The sequence below is a fragment of the Miscanthus floridulus genome, chromosome 16 (genome assembly GCF_019320115.1).
Source record: "Miscanthus floridulus cultivar M001 chromosome 16, ASM1932011v1, whole genome shotgun sequence".
Classification (NCBI taxonomy): domain Eukaryota; kingdom Viridiplantae; phylum Streptophyta; class Magnoliopsida; order Poales; family Poaceae; genus Miscanthus; species Miscanthus floridulus.
In genome coordinates this window covers 11974900-11991193 of record NC_089595.1, presented here as the reverse complement: position 1 = coordinate 11991193, position 16294 = coordinate 11974900, and the positions used below count along the sequence as shown (strand labels likewise).

General features: G+C 47.2%; 1 protein-coding gene and 1 long non-coding RNA gene across 8 annotated transcripts in view; one reads left to right on the top strand and one right to left on the bottom strand.

The window, feature by feature from the left end:
- Window positions 1–10600, bottom strand: part of LOC136514146 (cyclin-B2-2-like) — a 44532-nt gene extending 33932 nt beyond the window's left edge. For 5 of the 7 annotated variants that reach the window (XR_010773550.1, XR_010773548.1, XR_010773549.1 and 2 more), the window contains exons 1-5: window positions 10306–10600; window positions 9458–9610; window positions 9299–9364; window positions 9148–9193; window positions 8206–8331 (exon numbers count right to left, since the gene is read on the bottom strand). Coding sequence is in view for 4 of the 7 variants with exons in the window: in XM_066508143.1 (XP_066364240.1) it covers window positions 8206–8331; window positions 9148–9193; window positions 9299–9364; window positions 9458–9597 (378 nt within the window). In the remaining 3 variants the exon portion in view is untranslated. Of the gene's footprint in view, window positions 1–5746; window positions 8126–8205; window positions 8332–9147; window positions 9194–9298; window positions 9365–9457; window positions 9611–10305 lie in introns of those variants that run through there. The other 2 variants (XM_066508142.1, XM_066508141.1) reach the window with 2 other exon arrangements.
- A 4731-nt stretch (window positions 10601–15331) lies between these two features.
- LOC136514150 (uncharacterized) lies at window positions 15332–15768 on the top strand. Its single transcript, XR_010773552.1, has 3 exons — window positions 15332–15349; window positions 15462–15563; window positions 15672–15768. It is a non-coding gene; the product is annotated as an uncharacterized lncRNA (long non-coding RNA).
- The last annotated feature ends 526 nt before the right edge of the window (window positions 15769–16294 follow it).

Here is a 16294-nt window from a genome sequence, read left to right as displayed (position 1 = left end):
AAGCTCAGCTTTGCTACTGAAAACAAGAAAACCTTGCTCAAGAATATCATTAAGATCATTGAGAAGCGTTGGGTCACACAAATGGACCATCCTTTGTATGGGGCTGCATTGTATTTGAACCTAGGAAGACTGCATTATCTCATACAAGCTAATGATGATGCAACTGTTGGGCAGTTAAGAGGCTGTTTTCTTGATGTGCTTGGAAGAATGGTGGAGGATGAAGAAATTAAAAGCAAGACTGATGCTCAATCCTTAGACTATGAAGGCCTTAGAGGAGATGCATTCTCAAACAAAATGGCCAAGCAAAACCTACAGAATTTAAACCCTCGTACGTGCTGTTTTTCTTATAATTTCAGCAAGTTTTAGTATGTGCAATTTAATTCCAGCAAGTAGCCAAGTATATTTCATCTCAAAATGCTAATATATGTTTGTATTTGGCAATATAGTTGATTGATGGCGTTCATATGGTGGTCGTGCTATTGAGCTTCAAAGGTTTGCTAGACGCATTGTTAGTCTTCGTGCTTCATCCTCTGGTTGTAAGAGAAACTGGAGTACATTTGAGTTTGTGAGTATTGCCAACTTCACTAGTCACTGTTTTCTTCTAATTGATTTGTGCTCAGCTAGCCAATTAATGACACATTTATTTGTTGTTTTCCCATTCTTCTTTTGTAGATGCATACAAAGAAAAGAAATAGGTTGTTGCATAAGCGATTAAATGACATTGTGTTTGTTTTCTACAACCGGAAGATGAAGACCATGTTTCAGTTAAGGCGTGAGAAAAAGGGAAAATTTTTGATCCTTTGGTCATTGAGGAGTTTGATTGGGACAATGAGTGGGCTGACTCCTCCTATGTTCATCCTCAAGGTGCCCGTGGGTGTGACAATGGTGACAATGGTAATGGCCTTACATGGGAACTTGTGGATGAAGCTGTTAGTGCATCAAGCTCGCTGCGAGGCCGCAATCTTTCAAGGAATGCCAGCAGCAAGCGTGCAAGAAATGGACAGTCAAGGTTGGCTGAACTTGAAGAAGACTTAGGTTGGGCCAATGAAGAAGAGGAAGAGGAAGATCCACATGACGATGCTGATGTGAGTGATTGTGAGCAGGATCCCAATGGCTCCAACGGTGGCGGCGAAAACATGGAGGGTCCAAACATCCTTGATGACTTTGATGACGGATATTGAATGTTGAGAGTTGGCTGCTAGCAGCATATGGCTAGCAGATTTCAGATTTGCACTAATTATATTTGTGAACTGCTTATAATGTGGCTAACTATACCACTAAGACTCTTATCTATATTTCTAGAATGTTTGTAATATGGCTAACTATGCCACTAAGACTCTTATATGAGTTTATGGGCTGATCAGCTGATGTAATGATGACATATTGATATTTGCTTGTGTCTTTTGTTGCTAAATTTCCTTGCTGTTGCTAAATTTCTTATTGTATATGCAGCTTACTGTTTGGGAGAAGAAAAGAGAGGTCAGATCATCAAAAGGTATTTCACTATCCATATTTAATCTGGTTACAAAGTATTTCTGTTACATAATTATATTAATGAGTCACACATGTTGAAACTTGTTAGGGGTTGTATAGCACATGGAAGAAGGCAACTGGAAACAGGAGGATCACTGCTTCATGAGCTCTAGAATTGGTAGCAAAAAGGTATGTATAAGTGTATGTTTGTGCTATCCTATGGAAGGTTAGAGTATGTGTATGGCGTCGCCTCGCCCAGCGCCTAACTCGCCTAGGCGTCTAGAAGGGGGTCGAGCGCCGCACCTCGCCTTACCGCCTTAAAAACTATGCTCTCAACTAATAATGCATGGATTGCTATATCTCTGCAACAAAATTTGCTTCTTTTGTTGGATACGCATATTGTGTCCAAACTATTCTTAACCATAAAAAATCATTTTTCAAAACCACATATTATTGTTTTAGCAAAATCACTGTTGCTAGCTATGAAGACGACACTGAGAATCATTATTTATGTTTTACAGTCTCTTATTATCCAAATCAGATTATATGGTAGTAAATACCAAGTCTCTTGGATGCTCCGTGTTTGTGTAAATGTTACTATATTGAGGTCATTATCTGCTTTCAGTACGCCATTCGGTCTTATATAGCCATCTGTTAGTTGGTATCTATCCCATTATTCTGAATTTTAATTTTACATGCCATGGCCTGAAAGTTGGGATAAATACCTTTGTAATAATGTAGCACAATTATCTCTGTTCTGCTAGTTTGTGAAGCTGCAACTGCAGTATTGTGCCATTGGGTTTGTAAGCTGTCATCCCCAACACAATGTTTAAACTCACATTTGCTTTCAATATGAATTAGTTCCTGATTTGATCATTACTTCATTTTTGTTATTTGAAATTCATTGTAGTCTGTTTCGTCTGAGTCTCATGTCCTGGACACCTCCGTAAATGGCAACTGTGAGCATGGGACTATGATATATTCATGTAAAACCTTCTCCATGCCCCTCTCTTGCTTATGTAGTTTTTACTTAGCTATCCATTTAAGTCCACAGTTTCAAGAATGTTACTCCTGATTCAGTTCAGATCTTACTAGGTGCGAACAAAAGTGGTCACACAAGGCATTGCTGTAAATGCTATCCCTTTGCACTGTTATGCCCTTCAATCACCGACTGAAAAGTTTAGTTATTCAATTAATCTGCATATACAGACTGAAAGGGTTAATTTGCCTAAATTTGCAGGGCCATGATAGGCCGATAGGTCAACACATCAAGATCCTTTGGTCACACAAGACATTGCGGTAAATGCTATCCCTTTCCTCTGTTATATCCTTCAATCACCGACTTGAAAAGTTCAGTTGTTCAATTAATCTGCATACATACTGAAAGGGTTCATTCTTTTAATTTATATTGACTAGCTCATCCAGTAACCACACCCTGCACACAAAGCACTGACAGTACCTATGCAAATTGCTATATCAGAATTCAGACAAATTCCTAACGGGACTAATGCTTTTTTTTGTGCCAACCAAGCTCATGTGTTTCATGCTAACATAAATTCTGCGCAGATTGAACTCTTTGTTTCCCCATATAGTTGCTTCATACTGTACTGTGACATTCATTATTTTATTTCTATACTTGGTTCATAGAATCAGCACAGGTTATTTAACTTATGAGACAAATTTCAGAATAGAACGATTGTTTTCACGGTGCAGATAAAATAGCTATGGAATAGAGGTATTAAAATAGTTCTACCATGCTACCTGATTATGTTGATCCCATATGTATATATAAATGTCTTAACCATCTTTTTGCAATGTTTGTGGTAATCTTTTTCTTTTCCTTCATAGGAATCTCAGGTACTTAGCAAAGTGCATGGTGTTCTACTTTATGGTCTGCAAATCGAGACTGCACCCAAAAAAAATGGTGCTTTCTGTTTCCCTTTTGTTTGTTAAATAAGCTGATGTATCCTTAATCTATCATTTACCTAGATGTTCTTTTCTCCAAAGCCTTTCATTTCTCAATTCAATTGTTGACATCATGTCGGTAGTCTCAATTTCTAATTAATTGGTAATTGTAGTCTCAATTACTTGGGAGTTTCTTCTACTCTTTTTTTTTCATGACACCCATTCATTGGTAATAATTAGTTCTTTAGTACTCCGTGTGTCACTGCCTCTTCAGAGATGCAATAGCCTACCTATACCATATAAATATGCTGAGAAAAAAAATATTTTTTTCTTTGAAAAATAGGTTTGTTGAGTGTAATTCCCCAAAACACTGGCAAACAATAATGATATGCTGAGAAAAAAAATATTTTTTTCTTTGGAAAATAGGTTTGCCCGAGTGTAATTCCCAAAAACACTCGGCAAACAATAATCCTTTGCGAGTGCATTTTGGAAAAACACTCGGCAAACAACTTTTTTTTGCCGAGTGTCAAATTTGACACTCGGCAAATCATTTACCGAATGCGCAATAAAAAACACTCAGCAAATAGCTGTTTGCCGACACTGTAGATGTCGTGTGCTGTTTGCCAAGTGTTACACTCGGCAAAGCCTTTGCCGAGTGTCTGTGGCACACGGCAAAGTCATTGTTTCCGGTAGTGAGTGGTTGGCGACAGTACGGGCTTCTGTCAGGAGCCGCACCTGAGAGGTCGGGCGAGGTGGGCCCTCGCCTCCAGAGGTCGGGCAAGGCGGAGCCCGCGCACCTAGGGTCGGTTGGAGCTGTAGTCGCGCTCTTGACTGCTCGGATGAATTAATGTTAATGATCATTAGCTCATTCTCATCGGGTACCCTAATATTGGTCCCCGACAGAAAGAACCATGGCAGTTCTATAGCACAGGATACAACAACAAAAAACTACTCTTTCATGAATTACTTGAACAATAGTTACTGTAATTAGAACATTACTAGGTACTGGTAAATTCTGCACTAATAAAAACAGAACCTTTCATACTAGTACCCCAAATTAGGACATTTATTTACCCTTGTTACATGGAATTATAGACACACGGTACTAAAATATCGGCGCAAACAGCTGTTTAAATTTTTGCAATATACTACTAGTCACTACATAAAAGGAAGGAACTTTTGCTACCGTTGGTTTCTGCTCCGATTGGATGTGGGAGCCGTTCCGATTCCAACACGAAACCTATTTTAATGGATGGAGACACACGACGGTTGGAGGAAAGCCGAACAAGCACCAATCGACTCAATCCATAATGAAACAGACAAGCGATCGCAACAATTTTAATCGGACGACGTGGCGGATAGTGCACCAACCTCCTCAAAAACCGCGCTGGCATCGCTGGGTAATGTGAAGTGGTGGGAGTCACGAGCCAGTCTGAGTCCATGTATGTTTTTTCTTCTTGCTTTTTTACGAGGGTCTCCCACTCCACTGAGTCTCCCTCTCCCAGGCGACCGGGACCCGCATCGCATGGCCTGGTCAAAGCCGAGACCTACAGCAACAGCGTCACTGTCTGTTCACCTGCTGGCGCAGGTAGCGACGGTCCGGGTGCACGTACTGGTGCAGCTCTTTAGACTGCAGGCGGTGGTCGATCGGATTCAGGGCGCGCGTGGCGTGGTCGTGGTGGCGGCCCAGCGGCAATCAGACTGCGCAGGCTGCCCACACCCATGGCCACGGCATCACCACCCAGCGCAGGTCGTCTGTGAGAGCTCCATCTGCCTCGCTATCGCGTAGGCGTGGCTCGTCGCCCAACCGGTCAGCCACGCCTCTACAAATCGATTTGTAGGGGTGGCTGATAACACCAGCCGCCTCTACAAATTAATTTGTAGAGACAGTCTAGGAACCGCCCCACAAATGCATGATTTATAGAGACGGTATGGTAGGGGCGGCTGGCCGAACCGCCCCTACAAATGAACATTAGCCGCCCCTGAAAATCATGTGACGTAGTGCGACACCGCCTTCGGGAGCTAGCTAGCTGATCGGTCGGGTGACGAGCCACGCCTACGCGATAGCGAGGCAGATGGAGCTCTCGCAGACGACCTGCGCTGGGCGGTGACGCCATGGCCACGGCGCCTGCAGCAGGTGTGGGCAGCCCGCGCAGTCTGATTGCCGCCAGGCCACCACCACGACCACGCCACGCGCGTCCCGAATCCAATCGACCACCGCCTGTAGTCTAAAGAGCTGCACCAGTACGTGCACCCAGACTGTCGCTACCTGCGCCAACAGGTGAACAGACAGTGACACCGTTGCTGTAGGTCTCGACTTTAACCAGGCCATGCAATGCGGGTCTCGGTCGCCTGGGAGGAGACTCAGTGAAGTGTGAGACCCTCGTCAAAAAAAACAAGAAAAAACATACATGGACTCAAAATGGCTCGTAGCTCCCACCACTTCACATTACCCAGCGATGCCAACGCGGTTTTCAAGGAAGTTGGTGCACTACCCGTCGCGTCGCCCGATTGAAATTGTTACGATCGCTTGTCTATTTCATTATGGATTGAGTTGATTGGTGCTTGTTTGGCTTTTCTCCGACCGTCGTGTCTCCATCCATTAAAATAGGTTTTGTGTCGGAATTGGAACGGATCCTACATCCAATCGGAGCAGAAACCAACGGTAGCAAAAGCTCTTTCCTTTTATGGAGTGACTAGTAGTATATTGCAAAAATTTAAACAGCTGTTTGCGCCGATATTTTAGTACCGTGTGTCCATAATTCCATGTACCAAGGGTAAATAAATGTCCTAATTTAGGGTACTAATATGAAATGTTCCGTTTTTATTAGTGCAGAATTTACCAGTACCTCGTAATGTACTAATTACAGTAACTATTGTCCAAGTAATTCATGAAAGAGTAGTTTTTTGTCGTTGTATCCTGTGATATAGAACTGCCATGATTCCTTCTGTCTGGGACCAATACTAGAGTACCCGAAGAGGATGAGCTAATGACCATCAACATTAATTCATCCGAGCAATCAAGAGCGCGACTACAGCTCCAACCGACCCTAAGGTGCCGGGCTCCGCCTCACCCGACCTCTGGATCGGGGGCCCTGCCTCGCCCGACCTCTCAGGCGCGGCTTCTCACAGAAGCCCATACCGCCACCAACCACTACGGGCCAAAAAGTACAACCCAAAGTCAAACTTCTGACATCATGCAAGGAGCAGGCACATCTCAACATGACCCGTGCCTACGACATGTCACTCCATGGAACTCACATCACCAACAGTGATGGACGCGTGGTCATTATGCTGACTACTCCCTGTACGGCCGCTGACCAGCACGCTGGTTCGCCACGTCGCCCGCCGGGACGGAATGGTACGTCATGACTTGCTGACAACGCCAGGGCATGGCATCAGCGGCGAACAGGCGCCCGGCGTAGAACCGTCCCTGTCACCATCTGCAGTGTCGACGGGACCCGCATAAAGGAGAAGAAAGGCCCGACGGTCCTGGAAGCCTTCCTCTCCTTGGCTCTTCTCCCTCTCTCTCTGTGTAACCTACTCTTCCCCTTCGTCGATAAAAGGAAAAGCATGACGCCCCAAGAGAAAAGACGGCAGTTCACCACGCTACACAGTTGTAGACATCAAAACACACGCCCTAACACGCTACAAGAAATCAGCTGAGGCAGCTCGATCGATCGTTCCCGCGGCATCGTCATGCACATCAACGCAGTGGCCCACAAAGAACCTGCAGGTGATAGTGACACACCATGCATGCATGCATGATGCAGGAACTAATGAAATGAAACTCCATCAAAGTAGCACGTGGAGTGAGGCAGATCGAGAGCTAGTTTTGACCTGTGTCATGGCACTATGGCAGGCAGGTTAGTCCCACGGGCTTCTTTGCTGTTCATGGACACGCACACGGCCGACGTGCCGTCCGTCATGACGACGCACCTGTACGCCCTCCGACCGACACCTTCCGCGGTTTTGCGGTGAGGTAGTTCACTCCACCTTCACCTTGAATTCCTCGTGCGTACGCGCTAGGCAACGCAACAAATCATGATCGATCACTTTCATGGCGTGGCGTTCCTTGAAGGACGGCGCAGCCCGTCGGTCCCTGAGCCCTGAGGTAGTCGACGCCGTGAGCGAGGCAGCTAGAGCGCGGGCTCCCTAGGGCCTCGGTTCCTCCACCCACAGCGTGACGCCGCGTGGCCTCATAGAGCTACATGCCAATTACCAGCCTTCCCCACCGTGTAGTCCGTGTGCCTTGAGCACCGCACCGACAGACAGGCGACGACAGACCGTGTTCGCCGTCGCCAGCGAAGGCTCCGATCCAATCCCTCCTCCGTGCTCGTCGGTCATTGCCCGCGCAGTGCACGGATCGAGGCCAGCCACGCCACGACTCGATGGCGCACTGTCTTCCTAGCTAGGCGTACATTGCTGGATGTGTCCGTCTGGCGGCTGGTCGGTCAGCGACACCACCTTCGAGAGCTAGCTAGCTGACCGGCCGAACGACGAGCCACTCCCACGCGATAGCGAGGCAGATGGAGCTCTCGCAGACAACCTGCGCTGGGCGGTGACACCATGGCCACGACGCCTGCAACAGGTGTGGGCAGCCCGCGCAGTCTGATTGCCGCCGGGCCACCACCACGACCACGCCACGCACGCCCCGAATCCGATCGACCACCGCCTACAGTCTAAAGTGTTGTACCAATAGGTGCACCAAATAGACCATCTCGATCTCTTTCAGTTCAGAGCTCATCTGAAATGACTTGTATTAATGACAATTACCAAATAGACCAATCTATTATGCTTACCAAGGGCTAAGTAATGTCAATTTACCATTTCATCCATCTCCGACAGCATAGGCAAGGGAATGTCATCAGTCATTTTTGTGCTTTCCATATCTGCAGGTGTGTGGAATGTTGTATCTGCGTTTCTTTTCAGTCTTTCACTTCCAATTGGGGCCTACATGACAATAAAATATTCTGAGCTGATATATGAATACTACTACTTGTTGAAACAAGGTCGGATTTCACTGTAGTATGTGGAGATGTGAACTGAAAGAAAGTTGCACGACATTTATGAACAAAAAGGTCTACTAGAATAAGATAGTTTGTAGAATATTCAAATTCTATATATGCATATTCAAATGTACACAACATACAAGAGCAGTCAGCACAAATTCGAAGATTCAATGCATAGATCAAAACTTTATATACTCTATATATGCATATTCAAATGTACACAACATACAAGAGCAGTCAGCACAAATTAGAAGATTCAGTGCATAGATCAAAACTTTATATACTATATGCAAAAGCTGAATTTATTATTATTATTATATAAAGGACTTCAATATACAAGTTTGAAGTCCATGGGTGCCCTTTCACACTTCACAGGTCAGATATTTGAATGGCCATATTTACCACAAGTTGCAGCAACATGCATCCAAGAATTGTCAATTTCACAGCAAAAACATAGTGCACCACATTCAAAAATATATAAAACTTATATGCTACGTGCAAATAAAATCTGAATTCTCTTTCACACTGATGAAATGTCTGAATTGGCGTATTCACCATAAGAAGCAGCAGCATCTATCAGGAAATTATCTAACTGGCAGCAAAAGACAGTGCACTGCACATTCATAATCTGGCTCCTACGTCAATCCTAACTTTTATAATGCCATAATGGGAGCGTAAATTTACAGAAACAAACAGCAGTGCACAGAGCAGACACTATCAAACTAGCAACAATTTGAATATCTTTAATGACTATTACCAGATGGGCAACCGTAGGTTGGTTTGCCAGTGTTGCAGCGAATTTCCTGCCAAAAGAGCAAGACATACTACTTCATTAACCTGGTATATATGGTAATTCGATCCAGGATGGTAATTAGTAACTACTAGAAGTGAGGTGTTAGATTGCAAACCTTGTGACCGGACGGTGTCCAACAAAGCCAGCTTGATCTTTAGTATTTACAGCAGCAGCTGGTTTTCTGAAGCAATGAAATTAACTCAATTAGAGATCCAGTTCATGCAATTGGAAGCTACAGGTGAAGCAAAATTTGTGCACAGCTCGGGGGGCTTACTCTGAGAGACCCCTCTTGCTGACAGCCAAGTGCTGGTGCGGGCCTCCTATTATGTTCTTGGTGTTGGCCATCTCCGGCGCAAACTTGACGCCCTCCATGGCAACACCTTGGTGGTGGTTTCCAGATCTCAGATTCTCCATTGCTGACGAGCTACTGCAGCAAGAAAGTCAAACCGAAATGTACATGAGAACCCGATAAACTCCAAGAGCCACGCGGATCTGCTTAAAGGAAGGCGTTTTGGTTTGAATATCGCGTGACATTCCGCATCGTAGTACGACATAACGACTCGCAGACGACAAATGCGGCAGGTAGGACCATAGGAAGGTCAAGAAATAGAATAAAACGCTGCGAATTTCAGGGCAACTTTGAAAAAAGGATCCTGCTGCTGAGCTACTGATGGTATGTTCCATAGCTGGAGTCTGGAGAGAAGCAAGAGATCCCCCGAGCTCAGGCTCAGTCAGAGAAGAGGAAAAGAGGCAACTTTGAGAAATTGGGGGCAAGAAGCTCGCAAGAACTCGGGTTTTCCGAGAACGCCAGGCCAAATTTTCGGCGTTCTTCGATGGAATTAGAAGAGCAGAGGAGATCTTCGGGAGCAGATCCGCCCGCAGCAGGCAACAAAGCTAGCTAGCTAGCTACGAGTCTGAATGCAATCTCGCTTTCAGCTAATCTTCTCCCTGAATTGCTCCATCTGACCGGAGATCCAAGGGAGTCGTAGCTCAAGAACCCAAATCCAACGCAAAACAAGAGCAGTAAACAATTCAAACCCTAGCGCAAACTAAAGCTCAGACGACCGCACCCAACAACCCCGTCCAAGAACGCACGCGTCAGATCTGGGGGGGTTCGCTCACCTTGCTTGTGGCCGACACCCTTCTCGACCGTGTGGCACTGCACCCAAAAACGCTGCACCGGCGACTTGGCCGGGGCCGCCGTCGCCGCGCCCCTGCGGCGCAAGGGGGGAGGGGGCGCGAGGGGGGAGAGGCGTGGAGGAAGAGGAGGGCGGCTGCTGCGTCCGCTGGCCCGCTCGCGTCGGGAGGGGGAGAGAGCGTAGAGGAGAGAAAGAGAGGACAGGGGAAGAGAAGCTCTCAAGAGATATTTTTCGACTGTGCTCTATAATACTAGTGATTTGCGCACGCCAATGCGCGAGAGTCATGGCCGCAGCTGTCTGAGAAATGAAATAATGTTGATACAGAATGAATATGATAGGTTCTATCTGGGAAATGGAATAATGTTGGTGCTTGGTCACCGCTCAAGGTACATCGCTCTAGGTTTTAATTGTATGTCCTCCCAAAATAAAGGTACTTGAACTGACTCTACATGCTGGATGAGCTTTAAGCTACCTGCTACAGGTATGATGTATATGGTACACCAAATAGCAGCAGCCAATGCTCAAAATAAGGACATCATGTACCAGCAGGTCGTGTTATCCGAGAGGGAAAATTCTTACTTGTAACCAATGCCTCTTTCCAAAATTCATAATTAGAGCACGATGGAGATACCTCTCGTACTAGGATTCCAATATCATGGCACACCCTGGTCCAAAGAAATACAACCTCTGTTACAAGGCATCAGCATTTGGTATTATCTCTAGCTTGCAATATCTCAGTCAGGATTGCAGTGTCAATCACTTCCTCTTACGCAACCCCCTTAGTATGCAATTATTAGGTCTGCATGTCCACTGGACGTAGTGCAAAGAGTATAGAGTGCAAAACTGTGAGGTGAAAGAAGGTAATATCAAAGCAGGCATAAGGTCCCTCCCAGCTACTTTAATTAGTATCCTGAAATTTGCTTCACTGTCTCTAAAACCATACAAGATGATAAAACCAAAGCACGTGGAATTCAGAGTAGTCAAAGAATACTTACTCTATCACTATCTGACGTATAATCCCAGGGAGGACTCCATCACTCAGTGGCGCTGTTTGCACTTCAAACTTAGTAGCCATTGTTTGATTAGAGAATTGCCCATTCCTCTCATTTTCCTCCTATAGAGAAATGCACCAGTTATTGTACAAAAGAAAGAACTATATTTTCAGAATTCCAACATGACAATGCACTTGTTTAAGTTCAAAAACTGTAGTGTACACCATTAGTAGAGAAGATTCATGTGGCTGGCAATATGTTGCAGGTGCTTTTTGAGAGACCAGATCAGATAAATACAACAACAAAATCTTAAAAGTGTAAAGAAATTTGGTCATTCCTTGGAGGCTTGGACATCCTAGAATCCATTCATAGGAAGGCACCAAGGATCGTCATTTTAGCTCAAACACTAATCATTACATGCATTTATATGATGACAGGACAACAAATAAGGCAGCAGCAGACATAAAAAGTAAAATACAACTGACCAGAATTGACGAAAAAGAAAATTTGTGAAAGGAAATGCATGACTTTCACTTGTGCCTTCCCAATACATGGATGGTGATACTCTTTTCTCTGTTCTGGTGAACAAAAATAATATGAGATTCTTCTATGTTGCATGATCACATAAGTGCATAATAAAATCATTTCAACCTATTTTTAAAGATGATGCAAATTTTAGGGTGTTACAAAAACCCTCCACCACTATCTTGTTTTTAAAAGCTGGAACCTGATTCTGCTTCATCCCCAGAATAAAAAAGGTAGTGACGCAACAGTAATTTTTTGTTTCATCTACAATTAGAGGTTTTTTAGTACCAGCCAAAGATTCTATGAAGCATCAAAACTGATCAAAGGAAATAGCAATGAACAAAGTTGAGTTTTAACTTATTTGAAGGAAAAATAATTTGGTCTATAACCAGTGAGGTTAAATCTAAACATAAAGTTTAGGAGGTAAAGCTGGTGGGCTGATTACCACGATGTGATTGACCATGATGCGAAGTCCATTGGGTGCCCAACCACAAATTCAAGGACACGTTAATGACTATTTGCATGAGGCAACACAAATTTAGTACAAACAGACAAAGCGGAAAGGTATCCACCTTCCTTGCGCACAAAATTGTCGTGAAAGGCAAGACCAAGAAATGTGGTTCCAAATGCATGATGAAATGGAGAAGTCTAGCTACCTCACTACAAACCTGATTCTCTTAGGCAAATCTAACGTATCACATGTTGCTACTTTGGGAGAACGTTACACATCAAATTCGCTCACGACAAAAGTAAAATGAACTGAAAAGTAACTCTTTAATGGCCAACAAATTGCAATACGATATTTCATTATCCATACGCTGCCTAAATATACGCCCAAAGCCTAGCAATCTGACCTCAAATTGCTCGAACAAGCAATACGCATTCCTGGCAAGATGGTGCCAAAGTCCATTGGGTGCTCAATCACATCGTGGTAGTCAGGCAGCTGTGTCAATCAATAACCGCGATATGAACACTCAACAGCTCCCTACCAAACAAATTGACAACACCAGGAAGCATGGCAAATGAATATGGGCTCCTTACCTCCTCTAGATCCACTGGCTCCGCAAACACTCCATACGTATTCTTCCTACGGAATAGGGCAGTGGCAAAAGGAGGAGAAATCGAGCTCATTAAAACTTGACACAACAAATCTCATCTTGCGTTTGCGACAAAGATGTGAAACACGCACTTTTGAAGCTTCTCAAGAATCATCCCCAGCGCCTTCCGGTCCGGCTGCGGCATCGTCCTCGCGGTCCCTAACTCCAGCAAGCGGGAAAAGGCACTCAAAAATCAAACATCGAACAAGCAGGGCCGAGAAAACAGAAAGCAAATCGGACCTGGTACCGAAGGCCGTTTCGTCCGTGGTGCGCTCATGGGGTCGCTCCTCCCACCACCACCAACCTACAAGGACCGCAGATCTAGCGTTAGCAAGCAGCTGCACGGTGACGCAAAAGCAAAGCTGGCGGCTTATCCGGCGGCATGGCCCACATCGCGATGGCGAGAGCTGTCGGCGTGCAGCTCGATCCGGCCGGACGCTACAAGAGGACACGACCAAGCTAGATTCAGTGGCGGAACGAACGGATGCGGCCATGAAGGCCCTAGATTCGGTCGTGGAGGCCCCGGTTCGACCCCAGCAAAGAAGCGCGACAAGCACAGAACGATGGTCGAGCCCGGCGCCGGCGAGTGAAGGAGAGGAGGAGCAAGGGAGAGAGGCCACCTTCACCTAGGTCTGCTCGCGCCAGAGTCCTCGCGCGCTGGGGCGCGTGGGGCTTCAGAGCCAGCCGCCACGTGGAGGCTCTGACCCGAACCAACCCCTGGGCCCCACCCGCGCCGCCGCACCGCCGGCCATGGGGGCGAGCTCACCCCGCAACGCCGCACGGGGTGCCACCCACGCTGGGGGCGCAACACCGCACCGAGGGGCGCACTCGCCCTGCGCCGGGGTGCGCCATGGTGGGGGCCACCCGCGCTAGGCCCTTGCGCTGCCACGCCAGGCCGGCTGTCGCGCCAGGCCGCCCTAGCCGGGGCTCATGCCTCCCTTGCCAGGGAGCTGTGGCGCCCTCGGCCGGACGCGCGCGACCGGGCCCGCCCTAGCCGCCGCCACGAGATAAGGGGGAGGGAGGAGAGGCGGATGTGGACGGGAGAGAGAGCTAGGGTTGGAGCCGGTATATATTCGGTGATCCAGCTGCTGATCAACGCGATCACGGCCACCCACCAGGCATCGAACGGCCACCATCTCGTTTACTACCGTGGACATGCTGGCGTCGCGAGCTGGCCACAACGAATTTAGACTTTAGATATGGTGAGAGTTATTTATAGGGGTGGCTGGTGATTAAGCCGCCCCTATAAATAGAAATACTAGAGGCGGTTTGTGAGTGAGTCGCTCCTATAAATCAGGCTCATTTGTAGGGACGGCTCGTATCACCAGCCGTCCATGTTGTTCCATTTGTAAGGGCGTATGGTCTCTGGGCTTCCAAGCACGACACTGTAGGGGCGGCTCTATCATCGGCCGCCCCTAAAAAAAATTTGTCCCGTTGCTACAAACCGTTTTTCACGTAGTGTCGCCGGTCGACCAGCCGCCAAACGGACGCACCTAGACAGGCTCGTCGCATCCAGCAATGTACGCCTAGCTAGTAAGACGACGCGCCATCGAGCCATGGCGCGGCTGGCCTCGATCTGTGCACTACGTGGGCCACGACCGATGGGCACGGGGGAGGGATTGGATCGGAGCCTCCGCTGGCGATGGCGAACACGGTCTGTCGTCGCCTATCTGTCGGTGTGGTGCTCAAGGCACGCAGACTACACGCGCGGGGAAGGCTGGCAATTGGCATGGAGCTCTATGAGGCCACGCGCGGCGGTTCTGCCGGCGTCACGCCATGGGTAGAGGAACCGAGGCCCGAGGGCGCCCACGCTGTACACTACTACAAAAAAACATTTGTAGCAACGTGACAATTTTTTTGTAGGGGCGGTTGGTGATGGAGTCGCCCCTACAGTGGCGTGCTCGGGCTCCAGCACAGCAGCCGCCCCTACAAATAGCACAGTAGGGGCGGCTGGTAATACGAGCCGCCCCTACAAATGCGTAGATTTATAGGAGCGGCTCGTATTAGCAGCCGCCCCTGCTGTGTCTATTTGTAGGGGCGGCTGAATCACCAGCCGCCCCTACAAATGCCCGCTGTATATACAGCTGTTGGGGAGAAAAATATCTCCCTCGTCCTCTCGACCTCAGCCCGAGACGCCGCCTCCGGGCTTTTCCCTCGCATCGCTCTCTCCTGTGGTGTCCGCCGCGCCACCCTCTGCCGTCACCTCCGCCACGCGCCGACTTCGACAACGCCGAGCGCCGCCTCCGCCTCTCCTCCCCACGGAGCGGCACCTCGGCCTGGGCGGCTGGCCTCCGGCGCCGCCGCCACCCCGACCTAGGGTTTCGGCGCAGAACCGGCCTTGGCCCGGGCTCAGCGGTGCACCGGCGCGGGTGGCCTGTTCGAGGAGGTGGAATGCCGCGAACACGCCGAGGAGGTGAGTTCATCCATAGATCGATCTCGTCTCCCCGTCCCACTGCTACCGGCTCCAACTCCAGGCACGTCTCTACCTAACCTCTTCCTGCTCCTCAATCCTGTTCTTGATCCAGGCGTGGAGGACCGGAGGTCGATTCCGACGAGTGGAAGATCAGCTCGGTGATGGAGGTGCCGATTAGGGTGGCCATCAGTGCGATGCGTCCCACTTAATCGAGGTATTTCTTGATTTCTATACAACTCTTCTTATAGAATAAGTATCTGTTATTATGTTTTCAAATAATGAGTTACGAGTCATGTTTCATTATTTATTCCAAATCTTGTAGACTATTTCCTAAGAATGATCCCATCAGAAAAAAAGGCAGATGAACACGCAGAGCAATAATCTGACAATGGCTGCGAAGCGCTTGACTACATCACCAGGTAGTGGATACTAATAGAATAATGCAATAATTATTTTCCAATTATTGTTTTCATTTGATTAGTGACTTAGTCTATTGAGGATGCATGTACTAAAACCGTCTACAGATTTTGCAGGCTCTTAGAGAAGATTGAAATTTCAAAGATAAAGTAGTATGCAAGCCTTGTTGAGCCCATCTTGGTATCACCATGTCACAGCCGCTGTATTGTCTGCTCACACAAATTAATCTTTCGTCTTACACTGTTGGCCGCTCTAAGTGAACATGCGCTGTTTATTTATCCTTCAAGTCTCACAATCAGTTGATCTGTTTCATCTTTCATTGGTCTTCACTTTTACTGATGTCAAATGCCATGGTACATTTTCCTGTAATCCTCTCACAGGTTATACGGATTAGGGATTCCTCTGAATAACTCTGAGAATGAGGCAGAGTTTTTGCCCCAACCTGCTTGGACTCCCGCGGGAAAGCACAAGGCAGGCGCACTCCCCAGCATTTGGTCATCTGAAGTAGGCTACACAACTTTCTCATCC